General features: G+C 38.8%; 3 protein-coding genes across 4 annotated transcripts in view; all 3 read left to right on the forward strand.

Moving 5' to 3' along the window:
* Positions 1 to 538: 538 nt before the first annotated feature.
* LOC144074733 (MOB kinase activator 1A) lies at positions 539 to 5,551 on the forward strand. 2 transcript variants are annotated; one of them, XM_077601298.1, is made up of 6 exons: positions 539 to 730; positions 2,084 to 2,250; positions 2,483 to 2,576; positions 3,218 to 3,351; positions 3,822 to 3,985; positions 4,102 to 5,551. In XM_077601298.1, exons 1-6 carry the CDS (start codon positions 717 to 719, stop codon positions 4,177 to 4,179), a joined length of 651 nt encoding a protein of 216 aa, XP_077457424.1. In that variant the 5' UTR covers positions 539 to 716; the 3' UTR covers positions 4,180 to 5,551. The 2 variants fall into 2 exon arrangements, with proteins under 2 accessions (XP_077457424.1, XP_077457425.1); XM_077601299.1 differs by having other exon boundaries at positions 540 to 730; positions 2,087 to 2,250.
* A 549-nt stretch (positions 5,552 to 6,100) lies between these two features.
* trafd1 (TRAF-type zinc finger domain containing 1) lies at positions 6,101 to 12,496 on the forward strand. The gene is made up of 12 exons (XM_077601408.1): positions 6,101 to 6,529; positions 6,808 to 6,859; positions 6,934 to 7,069; positions 7,205 to 7,258; positions 7,585 to 8,023; positions 8,427 to 8,693; positions 8,783 to 8,847; positions 10,029 to 10,280; positions 10,476 to 10,608; positions 11,207 to 11,423; positions 11,512 to 11,569; positions 11,803 to 12,496. The coding sequence occupies exons 2-12, from the start codon at positions 6,825 to 6,827 to the stop codon at positions 11,839 to 11,841; spliced, it is 1,695 nt and encodes a 564-aa protein (XP_077457534.1). The 5' UTR covers positions 6,101 to 6,529; positions 6,808 to 6,824; the 3' UTR covers positions 11,842 to 12,496.
* Positions 12,497 to 13,728: 1,232 nt separating this feature from the next.
* Positions 13,729 to 25,006, forward strand: part of smtnb (smoothelin b) — a 38,388-nt gene continuing 27,110 nt past the window's right edge. The window contains 3 exon segments of the mRNA XM_077599993.1: positions 13,729 to 13,885; positions 14,109 to 14,190; positions 14,292 to 14,472. Coding sequence (XP_077456119.1) covers positions 14,422 to 14,472 — 51 coding nt within the window. The 5' untranslated portion in view covers positions 13,729 to 13,885; positions 14,109 to 14,190; positions 14,292 to 14,421.

Here is a 25,006-nt window from a genome sequence, read left to right on the forward strand (position 1 = left end):
ATTGACGTCGATAGACGTCCAATCCCCTTGAACTGTATTGATTACTTATTTATCGATTATTTATAAATCATTATTTATTTATTATTTATCAGTTTGTTTGTTGTCGTTATTTGTGCGCTTCCCTACTTATCTATGTTGTGACTACTTATTTATTTATTAATTAGGACTTATTTATTGATTATTTATTTGTTTGTTGTTGTGATGTGTGCACTTCGTGATGAAAGCTTTAAATCTCATAAAAACTTGTATAATGATAATAAAAGCATTCAATTCAATTCGATTCACGTATCAGTGCCACCGACGGCGATATACGTCCAATCTATTTGAAGTGGACGTACCGACAGATAAACCTCCCTGTTCTATTGCTATGGACGTCTATCTCCGTCAATGGTATTTCACGACTTTAGCGTCGCATTGGGCTTGAACCTTAAATTTCATGTTTTTTCCCCCAATGACGAAAATGACGTTTCCTTATGTCAGACCTAAAATCCATTTCATCAGACGTCAGTGGGTTCCCCGTTTTGCGCAACAGGGGGCGACAGTGCGCTCCTTTTTTTGTCACCACAACAGACAGTAGACAGAGGAAGAGCCTCGCTGGGCGCAGTTGATGTTAGCTTAGCAGACAGCACGTTCAAGACGGACAAGCGGTTCCTTGTCAAAGTAACCAGAGCCATCGGAGCTTTCCAAAAGGCCCCTTCGACGACTGTTTCGCCAAGATGAGCTTTTTATTGTAAGTCATCTTCACTAACCTCTGCTGAGATGTCTTCAAAATTGTGCATGCGGTGAATACTAAGCTAGAAAAGTTCCACGAAGGGGAAGTGACTCAAAAAGCAAAGACACCCTCGCGATTCTGACTTCGTGTACTTTATTGTAACTGCTTATTATCGTTCATCGGAATATCATGCGTGGTCTCTTCTTATTCGGCTGTTTAGTCGACTGTCATTTAATTATAACTTGGACGCTAGCTCGACTGGCAAGCTAGCTTCAAGTTGGGGGGGGCACCTCTGACGTGGACTCCAATTACTATTGTCAACATTTCATCTCATTTTCTGAACCGCTTTATCCTCACTAGGGTCGCAGGGGGTGCTGGAGCCTATCCCAGCTGATTTAGGGCCAGAGGCGGGGGACATCCTGAATTGGTGGCCAGCCAATCGCAGGGCACAAGGAGACAAACAACCATTCACGCTCACCTACCTACCTAGGGCCAATTTAGATTGTCCAATCAGCCTACCATGCATGTGTCTTTGCAATGTGGGAGGAAACCGGAGTACCCGGAGAAAACCCACACAGTCCCGGGGACAACCTTCAAACTCCAAATAGGTGGGCCGACCTGGATTTGAACCCAGGTCTCCCACTGTGAGGCCGAGGCGCTAATCACTCCCCCCGCCGGGTCGTCCCTTATTGTCAACATGACACTCAATTTATTTATTCCTTATTATTGCTAAGCAGCAAACATTGGCTTCTTATTATTGCAAAAAAATGCATTTAGTTGGTCTACGCTGGCTATAGTGACACAGTAAATCTATATGCACGTAACACCATTACATTGAAGCATGTAAAAAAATATTTTTTAAAAGAGCTCTTTATTAGTTATTGCTGGAAATGGCAGTGGATGTGCTAAATATCTAACCATGAAGATTTCAACTTAATAAGTGGATAATAACGCTATCAAATCAAAACGATCGCCATATTTTTTTACTCATAAAATATTATAATGAGGCCTCAAGGCCATATTTACGGCATTAAACTGTCTTTTTACAAGTTATGACTGTTTAGACTTCATCCAACACTGTCAACAATGACATGCTGCCTTTCATAATAAGCTTATTGACAGTAACATGTTCGATCAAGTTCATGACCGTGTACTAACTAAACCAGTGGTATAGTCTGAATGAATATCTATCACGTGTACGAGTTTCATTGTGTCATTACTTGATAAGTGTCTGCTCATAGTTTATTATTATGTTGTGGACACCCTGTACTTTACTGCTCGTTACATTAATGTGAGGAATCCATTCCACATGTTACATGCTTATATTATAGCATTAGACCGCTGTTCAGCTCTGCCCGTGTTTTTCTCCAGTAGCAGTCGCTCATCCAAGACCTTCAAGCCCAAGAAGAACATCCCAGAGGGCTCCCACCAGTATGAACTGCTGAAACATGCTGAGGCCACACTGGGCAGTGGGAACCTGAGGCAGGCAGTCATGCTGCCAGAGGGAGAAGATCTAAATGAGTGGATCGCAGTTAACAGTGAGTGTGCAAAAGAAGATACATGCTACAAAATGACTCCACAGAAATTCATTTGCATTGTTGGAATTATAAAATCCAGCCCAAACCACAGAATTCCAGACTGACTTGCTGCCTGTAATGGCTTGCCAAGTTATTGCTTCCGTATTTGTGTAAAGCATTTTGAAACAGACCTTATCTCTTTTTCTCGCTCTTAAACTGGTTTCATTTAGTTGTTATACATTTTATTTTACAGCGGTGGATTTCTTCAACCAGATCAACATGCTCTACGGCACCATTACAGAGTTTTGTACTGAGGCAAGCTGCTCTGTCATGTCTGCTGGACCCAGGTAAGGCACGCACATTAAATAATAGAGCAAAATTTCAAGATATCCCAGATCCAATCCGATTATATGACTAAGCTTGGATATCTTTGTTGAACTGGGGTGAAAAGACAATTGGATGTGCTATTTTTCCCTCTTTAATACACTTACAAGTCGAGTGGCAGGCAAAAATATGCAATTGGGTCGTCCCTAATGAAATATAGTACTATCTTAAACCCAATTTTAACCTTACCTGCTTTGACCAAGCGATACACTTGACTGAAACCCTCAAATGTTTCCTTGACATTTATAATGACTGCAGTTTAATTGCTCACATTGGTAATACGATAAAATGACTTGCTTTACTCAGATCTAGATCTGGCACTTCCTTTATCCCGTCTCGCTATGACATTCACTGTTTAATCAGGAGGAGGAGACCGGGGCTCACTTCCTCCACACAGAGCAGATATCAGATAATTAGGCGCATGGAAGAGCTGCATTCCCCGCTTCCTCTCTTATTTTTAGCGTATCTCCTGCCAAACAAAGTTGTCATGAACAAAATAATAACTTGATACAAAATGTTCAGCTCATGCCGCCGTTATGATTTGGTTTTTTTTGCCAGATCTTATTAAAAATCACAGTGAGTTTAAATTGATATTTGTTTGCAGATATGAATACCACTGGGCGGATGGCACCAATATTAAAAAGCCTATCAAATGCTCCGCCCCTAAGTACATAGACTATCTGATGACTTGGGTGCAAGACCAGCTGGATGACGAGACGCTTTTTCCCTCCAAGATTGGTAAGCTTTGATTTTTTATTATTGGAACGTCTTTGCTTTCAGGTGATTTCTGTCAAATCGGCCTGATAAGGTTTATAAAACAATATTTGCTTGATGGAGAAGTCGCCAAGCACATCATTTTTCCGTGTTTTTTAACTAAAACTAGTCAAGAAACTAATTTTTACCGACTTCTAAATAAAAACGACAAAAGTACGTCTGTTCTGAATGTAGGTCAAAGAATGTAGCGATCTACTATTGTACAGCCTGAGGGCACATTGTCAGCTTCTTAGTAGAAGTGAGCAATCTTGTGACTTTAATTTTAAGTACACGTTTGAGGAAGTCATGTGTTAGGCACAACAGGGCCCGTCTTTTCTGTTAAGTTAGCGCCATCTGATGAAAGCCAGTCAAACTGCACAGAAAGGAAGGAACACACCCCGCAACACAACACTGTGAATTAAAGAAAGCAACGCTAATCCTGTTTTCTGCCTTAGGGGTTCCGTTTCCCAAGAACTTCATGTCTGTGGCCAAAACCATCCTGAAGCGCCTGTTCAGGGTTTACGCACACATTTACCATCAGCATTTTGACTCGGTGATGCAGCTGCAGGAAGAGGCTCACCTCAACACTTCCTTCAAGCACTTCATTTTCTTCGTCCAGGTTGAGTGACTAACTCCTTTACGTCCCTCCACTTTTATTTTTTCAAAGTCTAAAATTTGGGATTTGAAAGACCCAAATTTGTATACCCAAATTTTGATATTTTTTTTTACCTGCAGGAATTCAATCTCATCGACCGGCGAGAGCTCGCCCCGCTGCAGGATTTGATCGAAAAGCTGGGTTCAAAGGACAGATAGACATGACATCACACTCTTATCTCCTTTCATTCTTTTCAACAACTTCTTTTTCCACAAGTCTTCTTCTTGGCCTCTGCTACCTCTGTGACTTTGGGTCTCAACAGTGTGTGCCTTCTCGTCATTCCTCTCAGCCAAGCGTTTGGATTGAACTTTTTCTGCCAATCCGTCTGCTGTCTTTATTCTATTCTGAGCCTTTTCTCCACTTTTACATGTGTCCTTTCGCTTTTTGGTTATAAATTAGCATTGCGTTCTCAATGTGTTATTTCCAGGACTGTTAAAAAATGTTTTTGTGTTCACTTTTTAAATTGAAGTACAAATGAGCCGTTTACTCTTTCAAAAAAAATTGTTCATGTTGTTTTTATGTATTCATTGTCTTACTATTTTGACTGAACAACATCCAATTTCTTTGCGTTTAATTGGTTTTACTGCTATATAATGCAATGAAAATGAAACATTTTTAAAAAATAATATTGGCATTTTCACTACATTAACGGGTGAATGTGAAAAGCCTTTTTCACGTTTTATTTACCATTTTCCAGTGTTTATTTTTTCCACAATTAGAAATAATAGTTATAATAATAAGATTATAGGGCTTCCAGTTAATCGCTGTATAGTGTTTGTGTATAAGCACTCCGAGCACAAATTTGTAGTTAAATCTATTTTGTTAGGTTATGTCCATGGTGCCGATCATTTGGGGAACTCTTGACAATTTTGTTTCTTCAGTGTTGGTACTTTCCCCCCCTCTGGATCAACAACTATTACCTCTGCATCAAGAGGGCAAATTTATTGTAAATATGTTCACGATGCTGTCTTGAACTCAGGCTACTGCAGCAGGGCTGTGTGTACTGCCATCCTTTTGCTCACCAATTGCAACTGGTATCCTCATGAATGTTTTTGGATTTGGCAACAAGGGGCTGTAAATTCCCTCAATTCTTGAGATCAAAATTTAAGAACGACAGAAACCAGCAGCTGCCGTAACAACTTATAATGTTTCAGTAATTACAAGAAAGTGTTGCTCCTGTTTTGCGATTTACATGCTCATAAAGCCCTTATTATAGTTGACTATTACAGCAAGCCAGTAAAAGCTAGTCTTGTTTTATTTGTCAGATTTGATTCGATTTGTCAGACATCTTTTTTTATGCATGTAGAATCAAAAAGTAGAAGGGTTTGCGAATGAATGAGGATTTATTGACTCTTTGGGGGATGTTTTTACAGGTAGGGTGTGCATAAATAAATAGTATGTACTGGGTCTAAACATTTGCTGTAATAAGATCAGTGTTTTTTTTAAATCAGATTAAAGCTGTGCCTTTAAACAATTGAAATGTCTCAATATGACTGTATTGGCAGATTTTGAGCTCAATAAAAAAAAGAATCTTGTTTTTGAATGTGTACATTAATGGTATTTGATTTCCTCACATTCCTGTAGAGGAGAGTTCTGGATTTTATTATTAGGAAAACTTTGAACTCATCTGACAACTGCAAAAGCAACATTCTCATACAGTTTATATTTAGAATTTCTCTTCTAATTTATTGTGTGACTGAACTGGCAAAGAAATATACAAAACTTTGATTTAGCGTTATAACATTTTAAAGTCACTGGAAAACAAAAATCTTACTATCTTTATTTTACGATATATTTGAAAATATAAAAACTATATCTCAAAAGGGAATAATATTATTGTGTTTCACGATTTTTCCTATATACAGCAATAGGTTTATGTATTATGTAATATGAAGAAATGTACTTTCAGATAAAGCAATCCGTGTTTTGCGGTACGATATATTGTATAGCAATATTTTTTATCAACCAGTCAAAATTATGTCGTTTTCATTTCATTATAAAATAAAAAAATGAAACTACGTTGGAATTCGATGTATTTTTAATGAAACGTGGACTGCCTGACAGACAAGACTCCGGGGAAACTCTGCCTTAGTTCATGTACAGAGACAGGAAAGACGGAATTGAATGATACGTGCTCGAGTTACAGCTAGTAGTAGCCTCCAATTTCCTCTGCGTTATTTTCTCCGGAGACAATTTAATCGACATGATTGCTAAAAATAACATCGTTAAGTCCCGTCCTATATGTATTGCCGGTGAGAGAAATCGGACAATGTGATAGCTTCTCGGCGATAATAGCCAAGCTAGTTTGCTTTCAGCAAGTTAGTTAGCATTAGCATAGGCAAAGCTACACTAAGAACGGTTGCTAAGCTACATAGCTTGGCTGCAGGCGTCACTTCGAATGACATTTATATTTTATGTGTGCTTAAAACACTCCCACTGGCTTAAGGCGAAGATGCTTGTCGTTCCTCGTTTCTGAAGACCATCTATCAGCTAACGTTAGCTAGCCGGGTAAGCAAAAAATGTGAAAAGAAACGTCGATCTGTCATTTCATGAAATAAATACACACTTGTGTATCATCTAGCTCTTTCAATGCAGTTCTGTGACTACAGCAAACTCTGATCTCGAAGCTAACGGTCCAAAGACACCGTCTTTTTTAATTACGTTCGTTTGCTGAAAAATGTGATTTTATTTATGTAAAAGAAAAGCCCCTCTGTTCTAATACTAATGAAGTGGGTCTCATATTGAAATGTGTATTTCACTAACTAGCATGGTTGTATTCAATGCAGGCTTGAGTATAAAGACTATGGCAGACGAAAATACTCAGTTTTGTGCCAATTGGTAAGTAGGTAAATTCATTCACATTTGGTAACTGAGTAATACTTAAATGTTAATTGTCATTTTTCAATTGGTAGCAAACACGGTATTCCTGAAGCAAATTTTACCACCCATGAAATCCACTGTCGAAGAAACATTGCACTGTGTGATGTGTGCCAGGAACCGGTGCCACGCTCAGATTTGCAGGAACACAAGCAACAGGAGCATAGCCAGGTAATAAATAATACATTTAAGAATTTGGCACGACTACCACACTTTAGTTGGATACGTTTTTGTTAAGCAAAGGCAATCGGAGAACAAATGCGAGTGAGTATCCATTCAGAGGGTCTGGGTGTCCTTTCTTTACAGGTTAAATGCAAATGTGGACTCAAGATTAATAAAAATCTAATTGAAGTTCACCAGGTATGTTATATTTTTCATTTACATGTAGGGTCAATTTTTGCTTATACACCACTACATATTTATTACTTTTTGGACGAATGATGTGTGTGTGTGTTATATTTGAGTACTTTACAATACTCAGTAACGATGCTTGATAATGCAGTTACATCTTGTAATTGTTTTTCAAATGTGTTTTATTTTCTTCACGGCTAATGAAATCACTCACACCAAACCTCCCTAAACTCCAGAAATCTCATAAAATTGTCACCCCAATTTTTTTGGAAGCAACCATTTTGGAAAATTGCCAAATTTCCAATTTAAATATGTCTCATGTTTTGCTCTGACAGAACACTGACTGCTCTCAGAGACTGGTGGCATGCCAGTATTGTGAACTGGAGATTTCCTTCAGTCAATGCAGAGAACATGAGGATTACTGTGGAGCTCGCACGGAGCCTTGTCCACAGTGTAAGTGCAATATCATGCTGAGAGAAAAAGCCCTTCATCCAATGTTATGCGGCAGTCCCACCCTGCTCCAAGAGAGAAACAACAGCTACTCCAGTCGCAATCTGACAGATCTGCAGTCTCCGGGGGCCTGGTTTGAAGGCCACTCTATCCGAAACCCCCTTCGAACCGAAGAGCGCAGCCTTAAGGAAAACAACCTCTGCGCTTCAAAACATCAGGCCTTTCCCCGCGCGTTTGAGTCGGCATTTTCTAACACTTCAAGGGGACCACAAAGCAGCAGCGACTGGAAAAATATCGCACCCAGGAATATAACATCCAGCCGATGTGAGTTTTTCTTTCCCCGCCCAATGTAATTGCAGTCCCTTGCCTATAATGCATTAATCAGTTGACCTGGACTACACACATTTTCCTTAAAGCTCATCAACATTAACAGTGTCAAGTAGAATTCACACTGCTTCATTTTTTCCCCATTGCGTCACGATACAGCCTCATTCCAAAATAGAATGCATCATTGTTATTCTCAATTTTTGGGGCGGAGGAAGAAAATGAATTCAATCAATGTTGAAACAAGGCAAAGGGGATTCAACATTCAAATTTTTTATTCTGCTCCATTTTGAATCAGTTTAATCATTTTTGGAATGCAAATCATTTACCGCAAAACACATTTTTAAATACTTTCATCTCTTTTGCTGGAGATGGTTTGGTTCAACTCTTGTTTTTCCCATAGTGTCTGAACAGAACGACTTTCTTAGCCGCAACAATGCGTGGCCGCTTCAAGATGAAGATTCATCAGGCCTCGACTACATGTTGGCCCTCAGCTTACAGACAGATGGAGATTCCATGGCTGGTGGTGGGGAGCCCAATCTGTGGAGCGACATCTGGGACCACACAAAGACTTCCAACAGTTCAGTTGATTCTCCGCTTTCTACGTCCAATAACAACTACCCAAACTTCCCCTCTCGCACAAGTACCCTTGTGGACCGTGATCAAACAGGTAAAATGGACCTGGAAAAACATAAATTCCTCCTTTTTTATGACAGTACCTAGTTTGTTGTTAAAATGAGTCCAAATTATTTCTTCCAGACATTATGCTTCCTTGTGAGTTTTGTGAAGAGCTGTTTCCCGAAGAGGACCTCATTTTGCATCAGGTTTGACTTCATTGTAATTATCTGAGTCTGGCCTACAAACATGAGAAGGATTACCTAGCAATTATTATTTATTTTACAATGGATTAATAGTTTGATTGAGGTTTCACTATGACTTTGACATACCAAGAGACAAATGTTGACTTCCTCCAACAGCGCAAGTACTTTGTTATTGTCACTTTTTGTTTATTGCCTCTGTCAACATGTCATCTTCCATTAGATTTGGCGACACAGATTTCCAACCGGTTAGCTTTAGTGAGGTACATGAATATATATTTTTATTTTTATTAGTGAACAACCCTGCACGTGGAAAAAATTCACGTGTAGAAAAAAAAATTGGACAAAACCTTAGTGACGTGACATCTATTTTATTATTTGTCCAACAAAAAGCCGAACATTTTCATGAAGAGTTGGAGGAGCTTTTGTTTTGCAAATGTTAATTGATAAAATTTGCAATGTTAAGCGCCTTTTCAAGATGGCACATAGGAGCCTTTCACCAGGCTTTACGTCAAAGCGCAGTATACGAACGGCGAAGGCGTTCAATTTGGCACTTAAAAGACAGCAGTCTCTGTTCACCAAACCCACGGAAAAGGCAATGCAGCAACAGAAGCCTCGTTTAACGCGACTCGCATAGTAACGAGACATAAAAAGCCCTTCACTGACGGCAGGATTCTAAAGGTAGTGTTGAAGGCAACGCCTCAAACGGTATTCTAGGATTCTAGGAAATTCTGTTTTTAATTGCTGATGTACAACTTGGAACCGATACTGTAGCAGCAAGGGCATCTGCTATTAAGATAATTAGAATTGGATGTAATCAGATGCAAACTGTTTTCAACTCCGTGCAAAGATGAATTTGAATGAGATGCCAGAGCAGGGTTTTCAGCATTTCTGGACGTTCGTAGAGCCAGACAACCAGTAAAACCTTCCCCAATTATCTCTGGAATTGTCACCTTTGTTTGGCTCAGCGTACCTCCGTGACTCATCCTTTTCTGATATGAATGTTATGAAATCAAAGTTCAAAGCAAGGTTTACTAATAAAGATGTAAACGTCTCTAAGAGTTAACCTAAGTGGTTACACTCCTTTAAGTTAAATTAAAACTAGGTCTTGGAGGTTGTTTTTATTTCAGAGATATCTCACAAGGGAACGAAAATGGAGCTTGATTGACTCGTCTATTGTGTTTCAGACCGGCTGCAGCCCGGCGTCCGCTTTTGCGTCCTTCAGCAAGCAACCTCCGTCCCCGGCCAAAGAGCCCAGGAACGCTTCGGGAATGATGCGCAGCCTCCCGAACACGCTGGCCTCCAACATCCCCACCTTCCCAGGATCTGTCTCGCCAGCTTCCTACAGTCCCCCAGCCAGTCCCCTAGAGGGCGATGTGGTGATTCCATGTGAATTCTGCGGCGTTGCGCTGGAGGAGGCTGTTGTCTTTCATCATCAGGTATGTCGCTCCTCCGGTTGGTTAGACAACTTAAATGATACGCTTCCTGTCTGTTACGTTTTGAAAAATGCCATCAATCAATTTTTCTTTGAGCCTCGTGTCTTCCACAGATTGCAAAGATAATTTTGGAACGTGTTTGTGAATCACAACAACAACATTGCAATTGAGTTTCTGTTTATGCCTTCTCCTGTGCAGGACAAATGTGACATGCGGCCACAAACCGCCTTTCCGCTCAACAATATAACAAAAGCATCCGTCAAAAAAACATCTGCCAAAGATGCCTTTGGACGGACGTCTCCAGATTTTCACAGGAGAATAAAGCACCAAGGTAGTGTTCTACTCCCATTTACATGCAAATGTCAATCGTCTTAAACTTAAAGGTTTGGAAATAAAAGCCACTCAAAATCTCAAGTTAGGGGGAAGAAAATCTTGTAGGGCCGATTAAGCACCCCAGGGCAAGAAAACAATCATCTATATATTACATTAAGGTGTTGTTTTTATTTAAAAGGTAAGATTCAGGCTTATGAGACTTATCCTGTATTTTTCTAAAGTTTGAGTCTTATAAGTAAAAAAATGCTCTTGCTTTGAATAAGAGCCCCACTTTGATAATCATTGCTGATCTTGAAAGATGTGCACTATTCTTTTAAAGAAATAAAATATTACAATACGTTTATATTTTAAATTAGGAATAGGGCATCTAAAAAAGCACAACCATTAAACATAAAAGCAGTATAGAAAACAATCCCAAAATACACCCACATACACACACATACACACACACACACAATAATGTAAGAAAATGCTAATATTTTGAAAATGAGGTGTAAAAATGTTGGCATTGGCTACGTTATGTAAAATACACATGGTGAGGAGTACCTAAAACCAACACAACTAAGTAACCCCTGAGATGTTTGCGTTGCACTCAGGGGAACTCTTGGATGAAGATCTGGGATTGAGCAGGGACCCCTCACCAGGACACAACCAAAGGGAATGGCAGAGAGGCTACATTGGACGTCCGCGCCAGAGAAAACCGTCCAACTGTGAGTTTTCGGCACAAAATGCAGCTCAACACGGCAGAGAATCAGAAGGGGTGCTGACTTCTTTCTTGGACTCTGACAGGCCAGGCTCTGACTATCTAAAGGGGTATGTCCAAGTATAAAAAGTCAACGTTTATCTGCACTTTAAAACAATATTTGATTTTTTTAAAAAATATTTTTCTTGCACGTGGCAGACTACATTCAACCGAAAATAAAGAGGGGAGAGGTAACAGGAGGAATGTGTTGACAAAGGTACAGTTACAATTTCGAGCCTATGAATTTCCTGTTTGGGGGGGCGAAATGTTTAATTGGGATATAAGGAAAAATGAAAATGATGATAAACATACACCCACTGATTTCACATTGCTTTTAGTTTAAAGGGGAACAGGACAGCAATGTTTAAATTCTTTTGAAGGCAAGATTTTCCCCGTTAAAGTCCAGACAATTTTATTTGGCAGTGACTTCTGTTTTTTCCCTATTCACAGCTCCCTAAGAAGCAGAACGAAGACCAGCAGGAGGAGTGACAGCTCCAGCATGTGAAAGATTTGCACCCTGCTTTTTATTTCTTAGCTTTCAAATCATAACTATATCTGATAAGTGCCTGTGTCAGCAGCAACTCCACTTTTAACAATTCAAAGTCATTTGATTTTGGGATAAATATCATCCCTTAAAATCGTCTTAGCTGACATTTCTTTTATATGTCGGAAACGTTTTTGTCCACATCCCTCATTTGAATGGTTTTTCGTGTAATCTTAATACCCTCTTCAAGTTATCTGTGTTTTTGTTTTTGGTTTTTTTACCATTTGAATCTAGTATTTTAGCTAATATATCACGGTTTGTCTTATTAGAAATGTGTCATTCTATCATTAATTTTCCAGCTTTCTGCTCTGTTGTCTTCATGTATGGAAAAAATATTATCAGCCAAACAAATGAATACATAAGGTTTTATATCAAAGAAAAGCAATTACAGTATAATCATGTGCCACAAACGTCTGAAGATCTGCAGCACATCATTTGGTAATGGAGATGATCATTTTGGAGTCCAGTGTATTAACAATCAGAGAGAAGAGAAAGTGGAAGGTGAAGGTGTTTGTTCATGCATGCGGATGATCATTCTCTGTAGTGCCAAGCGCAACTATGTGACTGTTTTGTTATGTCAATAAATCTTCATGGCTTCAATTTGATACTTGTATTAATGGGCTGAACCTTCTCTACAACAACAAAAATCACTCACAGGATGAAAGATCAGCAGAAAATTTACAAAGTGGACATCTGTTGTAAAAGACACACCCAGTTAAAAGTAGCACTTAAAAGAAAACATGTTCAGTGGATGCCATCTGCCTCACTTGGGTTATAGGAATAAAGGGGAACAACTGTGCCATGGGGGAAGGATTAAAATGCAAAAAAACGCCTTTGTTTTCAACAATGGCTGAGTGTATGATAATGACCTTAATTGCCAATGACTAAAGCCTAAATGGCACATTTAGGGGTCTGTGCTTGGTCAATGTATGTACAAAACTACACCTGGACTTTCATTTTCAGTTTTAAACCAAAACCTGATTTGAAGGCATTATTAGTAACTCTAATATTAAACCCAGACATGTGTTGGAAAGACTAATGTGACTCCAAAAATACAAATCCTGACTCATAAAAACATAGTTTTGACACCTGTTTAAACTTTCCATTAAACAGTAATTGTACATTGAATTGATTGGTTTCTCTTGATTCTTTACTTTCTAAATGATTCATGAACAAACTCACTTTATAAAAGTTGAACTATTTCCGTGCCATTGATGGTCTTAGACGTCCAATCCTTTTTAGGTTTGCAGTGATCATTCACTGAAGTAAATTGATTTAATGTTTATTTTTAATTTTGACTGAAAATAGCTACTTGAGTGGGCTTGCTTTTGTTTTCTTCTTGTTTTGGGCTTATGATTCTAAAATGATAATCCGATTAAAGCAACGAATAATGAGCAGATGTGGCTTTGACTAAAATAAAAATAAATATCCCCTCTAAAAGTAGTCTGAGCAGGCTACACTGGATTTGGGACACTAATCATTTCATGCATTATTCTTGCATTTTATGGAAAGCCTTGAGATAATTTATTCAGCATCCTACAAACACTCTTTTTCCTTCTGTAAAAAAAAGTACAGTAGTGACTTGATGGTTGAATTGATGACTTAACTCTGGCTGCCATTGACGACAATAGACGTCCAATCCAATATTACCTGATAAAGGCTACAATCGATCTGTCGGTCCTAGTTGAAACGGATAGGTCACAAGGGTGGGCAAACAGGTCCTCGGGGGCCACAGTGATCCAACACAGACAGTTTAACTAATGAGGTTCCTGTGGAAAAAAGAAACACCTGACTGCAATCCACTGATTGCAATTCTAGCACATCACAAAGGTTTCTCTTCCGGGTTGGAACAAAAACCTGCACCCTAACAAACCACAGCATATATACTTGCGATCTATGCTGGCAGTCAATGAGTTTAGAATAACTTTTTAATATACGAAATGGTTAAAATTATGAGTTGTATGCGTTCGCAGGGCTGCCGGCCGAATGGTAAGCGCGTCGGCCTTAGTTCTGGGATCGTGGGTTTGATTCCAGGTGGGGAGTTGGCATGTTCGCGTGGCATAACAGCTGCCGTTGACTGCGATCGGCGTCCAATTATATTTGGGCAATGAGATGATTGCAAATGGATTGGACCTTTGTTGGTAAATAATGTAAATACAAATAAGATAAAATTTAAAAAAGTAAGAGGTGCGTTTTCTATGTTATGCGCCAGGATCAACAGCCAGCCCTGATGTGGGCGGGGCTTGCACCTTCCACTCTGATTGTGCAGTTCAAAAAGCGACCAACGTCTCCCGGTGAGGGATTTCATCTGCTTTAACTCGCAACTCTGCACGCCGCCCTGCAAAATGCCCTCAAATCTCTGATTTTTAAAATTATCCCTGCGGAAAAAAAATAGAGGAAAACGACACTTGTGCTGCAAAGTCGAGCAGGTGGTACGACGGCGTCAAGAAGTCAAGAAGTCTCCAGACTCAATTCTGACAGTTCGGCTTGACACCTGAGTGTCATCAAGAGACAACATTTTCAAAATGTCACAAGAAAGTTACGCCACCTTGGATGAGTCTTCTCTCCGAGCTTTGGTGAGTACTATTATACCCGAGGATTCATCGTAAGTACGTATATACTAACTTGTTAATCACAGCATCTGTACACAACGCCAGCACACTTGGCGACATCGTTTTGTATTTATTATTCAACAACTTGACATGAAATACGGCACACATTTTACTTTCATGAGGCTTAAAAGCTTAGTGCATCTGACCAAATCAAAAAAATAATTCACTAAAAGTATAGCTATTCAGGTTAATTGCACCTTCTGCCATCTAGTGGAATCGCTCTGAATTGCTGTGCCTTTTTAATTTGTCGCTGGTTTAGTTTAATGAGTCATTTGCAGTCAATTATCTTTTCAAGCACATTTCTGGCTACGTTTGTTTCTTTACCTAATTACCTTATTGTATCTTATTATGTTCTCAAGTGTAAATGTCATTATTTAGTAGGTCAATGTGTATTTATGCCAAGTCACATCATCACATTCCATTCTCTCACCAACCTTACAAAAGACTGTTAATTATTATTATAATCAACCTTAGTAGTGCTATTTTTCCCCCCCAACACCTTGAAAAAAAATGAATGTCAAATTGATTTGACATCCAGCCATCTATTTTCTATAGTGCCTTTTTCAATTTGGGTTGCGGGTCATCTTGAGTCTATCTACTGGTCTCCCATTTAATGCTGGACCATTTTAGACAAAATATACACTCATTCTGATGAGAACTGAATCATTTTCATTTGACCTAAATTGGATGTTTTAAAATGTGGGAAGAAGCTGCCTTTGAGATTCAAACCTTGAACCTCAGAACTGCGGGGCAGATGTGAGAACCGTATCTCCAACCTACTGCATATGTAAAATTTGATAATGTTTTAGTCTAGAAAATACAGTACAGTTGTTCTAGATCCTTCATGTTTAAATTGAGTTGTCTTTATTTATTTTTTGATCATTTTTTTAAAATCATTCTAAATACATTAAGTTGCTGTTGTGCACTGTTTCTGTCCAGACACATTGTCATGAATCAGTATTGATAGTGTCTTTCACATTCTGAGTCATGTCTCAACTATATCCTGTAGCAGAAAAATGTGCAACAGGATTTTTGGAATGACACATGAAGCACAAGTCAAATATTTCTAAGGCAGACTGATTCATTTGCCTTAATCCACACCTCCTGTCATTATACAACATTTGCAAATCATACATCTGAAAATTAATTAACTCACTGTAACTGTTTCATGTTCGATTACTGACATTTACCAAATGTTATTTCCATACCATCGCACACAATATATAGTCATTATATTAATTACGGAAGTAAGTTCCACCTTCACAAAGATTTATGCGCACCTTCATTCGACACCTGAGGCCGAAATACAATTTCTTCTGGGATTCTGGTACCTGTTGACCTATGATTTGTTAGAATTTAAACCATTTTGTCTAATAGTGTAATCAACAATTCTTTATTCTACACTTTGATATTTTTTCCCTCAACCGTGAGCGTTTAAAAAAAAAAAAAAACTAAAATGACCAGATGTGTGTAAAGTGAATTATTACAATTATGTAAAATGCTCTACTGAAAATACTTACAATACAAATACACTTGAATTCACTTCAAATTAGTGAACATTGATAGTGTCTTTGTCATTCTTGGACAGATTTGGTGGATTCCATATTAAGGGTGAAACATTTAATCAAACACTGGGTTCGAGGCAGACGTTATATTGAAGGAAATGTTGAAATAAGTTGAAAGTTATTCATTTGACCTGCACATTGTAAACCAGCCTACAACAACCAGCAGCCACCCCCCACCCCAAGAAAAAAATAGAACAATTAAAACCAAGTATTAATTACCCACTTGTTTGCTGAATGTCAAGAAAAAAAGTGTAAACACTGATTCAGGCAATTAAATGCAGTCTCTTTTCAGTGTGTGTGGTGGGTGCTATATAACTGCAACATGCTTGCTTGCAAGAAAACTGCATGTTGAAATGAGGAAAGCTAGTTAAAATTTAAAAATGTTTCCATGTGGGATTACGGTCTAGCGGTATCTGATTCGATTGTATTGGGCCACAGTGCACAAGAGTACCAAGAGTCGACAACCAAGTGTTAGGTTGTGACTTTAACCTGTCAAAAGATAGCTGTTGCTGTGCATGCCTGTATTTCTTTTTTTTTTTACCTCCAGATAAGGTATTTGTCTCACAAGGGCTCTTTTGAAATATGTCTCTGTTTAAGTCTCACTGAACATGACGTGAAAAGGCTTGTTTACTCTGAGACAAAGACGAAAAAAAAGTAATGTCCTGCTGACCTTTCTAACTTATCTGTTATTTTTCCAAACTGTAATCATCTTGCCAAGATGCTCATAAGTCACTGGAGTGACTGTCTTTACCATACACCCCCAACCCCCCCCCTTTTTTCTGTATTTTAGCTGTAATTAAAGACCAGTGTGCTTTGATCAGTCAGTTTGTGAGTTTATTTTTAAAAGTCAGAAGGGTAGAACTGTGGGAGTAATAAGGATGAACTTCAATGTTCTCACCAGAGATTTTAGCTGGGAGAATCAGCTCCCTAGTCCCCGATGGTGGTTTAATCCCTTGACTTCCATGTACAGGGTTCAGTTCCAGCTCAGCGACTGTGTGAAATTCAATGGTTTTCTGTTTCTGTGTGTCCTGTGATTGACTGGGTGTCGTCTAATTTTTTTCCCGACATCAGGTGTCACGGGTTACTATTACCTGCGACCATGATTTGAGTAAATAGTCAGGGAAATGAATGGGCATGGAATTATGAGGATCCATATATGGGTCTAATTTAATATTCACGATTAGAAAAATAGTCAAAATCAGCGAGTGAGGTTCCGCTCCCTCAATTGTGGGTCAGCAAGATCCCACATTCTTACTGAACATGTGTGTGGTGACAGAAGAGTCTGCATTTTCCACTCGCGATGGCCTCATGGGACTTTTATGCCTTTTCAACGTGGCTCACGGTACATTCACACAACACTGGTAGTATAGTAAAAATGTGCAGACATTGGAAAAACATTAGTAGCAGTCCAATTCATTGGAAAGGTCAATAGGAATATGAATAGGAATTTTTAGACTTCAATCTCAACCTAGTTCGGGGAAACTGATCAATGTTCTTTACAGAGCAGCTTTTAATGAGCGCACGCTTTCAGCCTGCGCTGTACTTGATGAAGTAAGCGGTCAGAAGGTCATATGGCGGCCTCTCTAAAGCCGCTAATCCCATCGTCACTCATCTATTCAGAGCACTGGTTGCCTTTTATTTTGCGCATCTAATCCCCTCCATGGCAACCAGGCAACCAACATTTTTTCTTTTTGCTCAGCAGCCACAATTATTTGAATATCCACCAAAAAAGAACCAGTTGGTGGCCCATTTTGTGCCACAGTGGCACAGCATGTGTGGTCATCTGTCTGGTTGGCAGAATTAGAGCAGAAGTGCTAGTGCAGTTTGAAAAGCATTACCCAAGTCGTTAAAGAAATAATATAACTCCGCAACTATATTTATTGGTGGTTAGGCACATTTCAAAGGACCAATTGTTGCAAAAATTGATTTTTGTCGTTGAAAACTTGCTTATTTTAGGTGATCCCTCACCACGTTGATCTCATCAGAAGTGGCTTTTCCCTTCTTACTCCAATACTGAATAATGTTTTTGATTTTAATTTTCTTACAGTTCTCCAAGTGCTCACAATTTTCGAAAAATCTTAATGTTGACAACAGACCAAAACGTAAGGAAAAATGATTTGTGTGGTTTTGTCACTTGGACAGCGCAAACGATCAATAGGTACATGCATTTTTGAATACTAACTAGTAAGTCAAACCTGTAGGACGAGCAGGTGCTCTAGTGTTTGTGACACCTGGCAGGTGCTCCACACTCCTTTTCATGACCTCTCCAAACCTGCCTTACGACACCACAGGAATGAAGATTGACGCTTTCCTGCTTGTTATTAAGACAGTCCTTTTGAGAGAGACGTGACCTGCATCTTGGGGGCATTTCTTTGCAAAGCGCCTACCCGGTCGTTCTCCCATAGCGAATGTCTGGCACATTGATTTGCAATCGTCCCTGCCAGTTGTGTGAGCGTCCTTTCTCCCTGGTGATCGAGAAGCATCCATAATTTTCAAGATGTTGTGCCATGATACACAGGACCTTTCTGGCCTTCATTTTATGACCCCCGTCCCCCCACTTGTGTGCTTTCAGCAGTCACAGTAACGGTGGAAGAATGAACATACTTGTCAGGTCTCTGCTCCCCCCCCCCAAGAGACCTGTTGAAAAATGTCAGCCTGGTCAGTAGGGAGCCATAAATCAGCCAAATTGCATTGCATTATATAACAGGCTGCATGGAAACAACAATAAGGAACTTTATTGATGCTTCCATAAATTGGTCTCAATATACTCACAATTATTTTGAAGTACATTTGAGAAAAAAAACTAATTATACTGTATTTCTGAATGAGATAACGGCTCATACGTGTGGAGGGTGGTCTCTTTTTTTAATTTTTTTTATTTTTTTTTATTAATGTGACCTGTTTTGTTAATCTATAGCAGGGGTCGGGAACCTTTTTGACACAGAGAGCCATAAACAATTCCTATTTTCAAATTTTATTCCTTGAGAGCCATACTCAAAATTTAAGAGTAAAAATGTGAAAATGAGATGTGATTTTTTGGGGGGGTAATTTTACCACTTTTAAAGTACCATAAATGAATTCTTTTGACAACACTGTTACCCAGTTGATAATCAATGAAAATATTCATTTTTTTAAAGATCTAAAAAAGTTTTTTTGTTTTTTATATATATTTTTAGATTTTACAAAATGATTTTTGAACTAAAAACAGAAAAAAATCATTAAAAAATTACAATTATTGATTTAAAAGGGTAAAAATCAGGAAATTTAATATACATCTATACTCCATTTTAATTTGATCCTAAAACAGAAAGTCGGCACTCATGATATACTTTCCCGGGCCATACAAAATGATGCGGCGGGCCAGATTTGGCCCCCGGGCCGCCACTTTGACACTTGTGATCTATAGTGTTCATTTCTTTGCTTCTGAGCCAATATCTTTTTTCTAAAGATATGTTTTGCCAATTTAATACTCTTAGAAAGTGAGCCTTTTGAAAATGTTATTTCAAACGGTATGTGGAAAAACAGCCTCAATGTTTATAAACAAAAGTTAGTTATAGAAGTGTCATGCAGGCAAAATATATTTTAGCGTGTAAGAGTACTTATTTTGTTCTGTAAACCTTCCATCATTTCTCACCTATTAACAATACATAAACAGTGTAACGTCTTTACTGCGTGAACTTTAAAATGTGCAGAATAGTGACAGTGAAGACATTTTCTTCCCTTGAAAGGAAACAAGTTATCTTCACCGCTGCAGTGACAGTCCAGAACAAGAAAAGTTTGACATCTAAATATGCAGCACACAGATAAAAAAGTCATTGAGTTTATTGGATTAAACAGGAAACCACTTTTTGTGAATGTCCATATTTAGTTGCGTTTCTACTGTTTAAGCCTCAAAGCCTATATTTAGTTTTGAGGCTTGGAGTTTATTGCACTAAAACAATGCAACTTTCCCCCCATCTATACTTTAGCGTTTCCTCTCAATCTAGAGTTGACTAAAAGTTCAGCTCGCTTTCCACAATTTAAGAGGACATTTGTTTTGTATTGTGTTTGTATTCTAATGTTTTTCATTGTTCCCTCGTGAAATAATGAGGCAGTTAAACACACCACTGACCAAATAAATGTCCCAGTGATGCACATTGGTCTTGTTAGTCTGGTAATGTGATTGCATTGTTATAATAAGTGAATTACAAGTTTGACTAAAAGCACATACTGTTCTCATTCTATAGGGTCGAGTAATGTTCTAAAATAAGTTTTTTGTGATCCACATTGTATCCTAAATATTACAACAAGTGTCATTTGTCGGTTTTATTTTATTTTTTTAATTGTATTTTATGGGTTGTTTTTTGTGGAAGTTCTTAAAAAAACAACCCATCTAAATTACTCAGCTAAAAAGTACAGGCAAAATAACAAGCAGTGTTTTTGTTACTGCATTTAGGCGAAGTCACATTAAGTCAAATTCTGTTCTCACAACTATGACCACAGTTTCAGGTAAAAAACCCTTGAGGCCAAACATTCTGTCTGATTATGTCTTATTTCTCCAAAAATAAACAAGTTTCAACATGAAATATCTTCTTTGTAGTTGATTTGATTGAATATAGCTTAAAAAGGACTCTCAAATACCGAAACTCTTTTATTTATGGATTAAATATCCTATTTGGGATTTGGGGAATAAAATAGGAGAGAACATGTTGTGGAGAGAGATAAATATGGGTTTCAAGAAATCTCTGAGGAAAGACTCATTTCCTCACATCTTGCAGTAGTCATCAAAAGGATGTTGATGTTTTGATTTTCCACTTCACCCTTGCTAATCCTGAGAGCTTCTAGAGATATCTTGTTCGCTCATCTGCTCAGTTGTGCAAGTTTTTTTAGTGGTTGTTCTTATTAAACATGGGTCAGCATGTCTCTAATTTGGATTTATGCACTTGCTGCTGAGAATAGCAATCATTCGTGTATTTTGATGAACAAAGTCTTTCTATGACAAGAAGCAGCAGCTCCCATGTGGTGACCACTCAAGAAAATGGTATCTTATCTGGAAGTACAATGCAGCCTCCTTCCTGGTCTTCAGCAAAACTCTTAAAATGATACTAACGTCTCCTCTTCTTATCCACCCATGCAAGCAATTCTGTATCATTTAAGTTTTTAGCAATTTAGCCAGAGAAACAATCTTTCTGGTTCGTGCATGTTTTCTATTGATCTTTTTTCCCCTCAATGATTAAGAGCTGCGTCGATATTCTTTTTAAATAAGCAAAAACTTATTTACTAGACCTAGGGGCGTAACAATGAATTGATCTTGATCAAAACATTGATTTGTTAAGCACAATTGAATCCAACCAGGTGTTAATAATAGAATAGTAGTATTTTTGCCTTATCTGTTTGTTATGGTATCTTATTCATTTTTAATCAGACTATCTTGGCCTTAAATGAAATGGACCATTTGGGAACACAATGTCAGTTTCTTATTAGGCAAAACCTACTTTGGAACCCTTTGCTTAATTATTGTTCATTTAGTCAAACTTGTACGTTTAGGGACTTAATTGTACCATAGTTTAATAAAGCATAAAAACAATTGGCCACGTTAACAGAAGATGAAATTGTTTATTTGAGTATTAACCCATTCATGTTCTATAGAATGTCATCTATGCCCTGTAACCCCCCCACGAGGTTCCACGCATTCCACATGTAGACCCTCTTTGTTTCTGCTCTGTGGACTGGAAAGGGGGACAGTGTTTTCCCATGTCGCTGTCTGTCCTAACTTCTAGTTAGGGCCCCTGCAGTAATAGTGCGTGGCCCTATTGTCGTTATACTTGCGCTTTTAGCTTTCCTATATGTGCAGCTTCATTCAAAGCAAGCACGTTTCAGCGTGTAGATTAAGCTTTTGCTTCATGTTTGATTAGTAGGTGGTCCATGTTCAGTCTTGTTTCCACACAATGCAGGCCCAATAGGTGCTGCTCTATCGTATTGTTCAGCCTTGAATCTCGTTCATTTTTTTGGTAATCTTCCAGCTGTGAGGTGACCAATCGCCCTGTTTTAATACAACAGATTGCCTTTCGGGGCTTTAGTATCTCCTGACTTTCCCATTTTTTACTGGGTGTGTACTTGCCTTCTCGCTTCGAGGATTGTTTCACTGGGTTATTTAGGGGAAAAAAAATACTGGTGTCGGGGTTGGGCCTGCCTTGAGAGAAATGATACGCAAATGAATGTCATTTGTTTTGTAGTCATTTTTGGATTTATTCTTAATTGATCTTATTTTAGTGACCCCAATCAGACAGCTTCCACAGGGGTAGCCAGTAACCCATTTGCTCCAAGTGGTGTGTGTCCTTATAAGGCAAGACTCCAAGTCTTGACACTAGAAAGCTGAAAGCTAAAAGCTCTCTGATCCCATCTGCTGTCTGGATGCACTCTAACCTCAGCCTGTTCTGGAAATGATTATTCCAGGACTCAATTCTTGCCCTACACACCAGACTCACACACCTGGATGATTTTTATTGCATCATATTTCACAAATTAATGAGTGAAGGTGGTGTTGCAAACAAACAAGAACTTTATATGTTCGCACACGGGGAGTCAAAAGGTCTACCAGAGTTGACCTCGAGGGTGTTGACACATCCAGTCTGCCCTTTAGTAGAGGTTTCTTTACCTTACACCTGGAATGTGAGTGTGTGATTTGCATGCTGAAAGTACCTTCTTGTTGTGGTGGAGAAATTTATAATGCATAAGAGACCAAGACAATGAGCTGCTTACTTTTAATTGTGTGGACAGGGCTCCCACAAGGTTACATTAAAAATGTGTGGATTCTGCACTAACAAAATTAAAATGCTGACATTTCAACTTTCCCTACATTGCGTTCTTCTCCGCATAGTATTATTATCTACATTTTGTTGACTCAGTCAAATACACTGAGCAGCAAAGCCAGAGACATACAGTACGTACCTCTCTACACGACCTCTTATTTTTTACTTTCTAGTCATGTTTTCTATCGCTCATATGTACTGCTCATGAGTAAACTTAGAAAATAACCCTCACAAAGATTATTTTTGTGAAAATTTAGAGCTGCTTTCATCGCCAATTTCTTTTTTTCGAAATCCAAATGGTACTATTTCATGAGGTTTATTAATTTCGAAGTATAGGTACATTGCTCTAAAGATTTCTGCAGACATATATATGTTTGCCAAACTAATGGAAAGGCTTACATTATCTCCTGCTTCTGGCTACATCTATCCACCAATTTCTATCAAACTCTCTCTGTATATTTTGTTTGCATAAACCCACAAAACAGAAACATAATCCCTATTTAGCAGAGGCTAGTCATTGAATAATGAAAGGTGTAGATGTGAGGGGTGCCATTTTAGACAAAGCCCAGCTGGTAAAGCACTTGCTTTCTATTTGTACAGTAATTGAACTAAGTGGTCTGTTTCTTTTTCTGTTCTTTCCGCCCTTGTGGCGACAGGTAGTCGTTAGAACGTACATCGTGGGCCCACATAATCGTACGTTTTGTGTATTTTGTCTTCTTGGGGAACTTGGAGCATCTGCCACATTTGACCACATTTTACATTTTGGCTCTGTAAGCTAAACTGACCTTGCAAATGTTGAAATCCAGTTCACTCTGTGGCCTAGAGTGCAGATGAGTCCAAAAGGTTGCGAGCGGGAACTTTTCGCCAGATGGATGGAATTATAGTAAACCACAAATGGCCCTTAATTGACATTGATTGACTGAGCTGCTCAGTTAGAGAGTTAAAGATGTTGCAACGTGCCAGCATTAGTTCGACTACAGAAGTTAGATGATTCCTCCCGCGGTTTATTCTAAGCAGGACTTGTAATTTGTCTGCAAAATCTGCAATCGCTGTCTCAGTTTGCCTCGTCCCTTGTCAGTCAAACACCACACCACCGTTTATTTGCAAACGTTCTATCTGCTCTAATGACTCCCACTGAGTAAGGTCAACGGGTTGGCAAGAATCGCCAGGTAGCTCCACGTCGAACTGTTTCAAGACGAGGCTCATTCGGTGCTGAAAGGGCTGACAGCTGATCTTTTTCAGTAGCTCACATCCCTGTGTTTGTGTGGACTGTATGTGACTACTAGAGTAAAAAGTCTGAGTCACATGTCTGCTGGAAAGTGACGAGGTGTGAAAGGCCGTTCTGTTTGTGTGTAACGGCTGCTCTTATGTTCATTCTCTGAATGACTTGTTCATGCATACCGACAGTACTTATTAGAGTTTTAGTGTTTCAGTTTGGAAATTGCCTTCAGGTTTGGTAACCGGCATTAAGGCGTTGTAGCCATATAAGCAGAATGTTCCTCTCATTTTCTTTGAAACACTTGGGCCACTCTGTGTAAAGGCTATTTCATCTGAACTCTACGCCTGCAACTTATTTCCCGCTGCGTTTCTTTAATGCCTACTCTTGTTTCTGTTGGCACGTGCTCCTGTCTGAGGTGTTTTATTTGGACCCGTCATGGTTAATCATTGCTCAAGGAAATAATATAGCATATTTTGGCTTTGTTCCAGGTCAATAGTGCATCAACTGTAAATGCTGCGACCAATCCAAATGAACTCAACCCAAAGTCCGTCCCCTCATTGGCTCATTTAAACGTCAACTTCACTTCAGGTGCCGATATTTGAATTTTGATGACTAGAAAGACTCCATTCCGTTAGTAGACTGCATTTCAGTCTACTAATGAAATGGAGGCTCTTTCTAATCATCAAAATTCAAATACCGGCACCTGAAGTGAAGTTGACGTTTAAACGTGCCAATGAGGGGACGGACTTTAGGTTGAGTTCATTTGGATTGGTTGCAGCCGAGTGTTTGCGGTTTGCCCGTTAGAATGGTTTGCAACTTCAATGTATATTGTATTTACCAAATGGATAAACACACGGATGTTAAGCTAGAGGCCTGTGAACCGCAGCTGGCCCTCCGTCACTTTTTGTGGCAAGCCAAATCTG

Source organism: Stigmatopora argus, chromosome 5 (genome assembly GCF_051989625.1).
Source record: "Stigmatopora argus isolate UIUO_Sarg chromosome 5, RoL_Sarg_1.0, whole genome shotgun sequence".
In the NCBI taxonomy this organism is placed as follows: Eukaryota; Metazoa; Chordata; class Actinopteri; order Syngnathiformes; family Syngnathidae; genus Stigmatopora; species Stigmatopora argus.

Coding starts and splice junctions, on each gene's coding strand:
- LOC144074733 (XM_077601298.1), top strand. Junction 3,352..3,821: donor GCTTTTTCCCTCCAAGATTG/GTAAGCTTTGAT, acceptor TTTCTGCCTTAG/GGGTTCCGTTTCCCAAGAAC. Junction 3,986..4,101: donor ACTTCATTTTCTTCGTCCAG/GTTGAGTGACTA, acceptor TTTTACCTGCAG/GAATTCAATCTCATCGACCG.
- trafd1 (XM_077601408.1), top strand. CDS start 6,825: ATGGCAGACGAAAATACTCAGTTTTGTGCCAATTG. Junction 7,070..7,204: donor AGCAACAGGAGCATAGCCAG/GTAATAAATAAT, acceptor CTTTCTTTACAG/GTTAAATGCAAATGTGGACT. Junction 10,609..11,206: donor CAGGAGAATAAAGCACCAAG/GTAGTGTTCTAC, acceptor CGTTGCACTCAG/GGGAACTCTTGGATGAAGAT.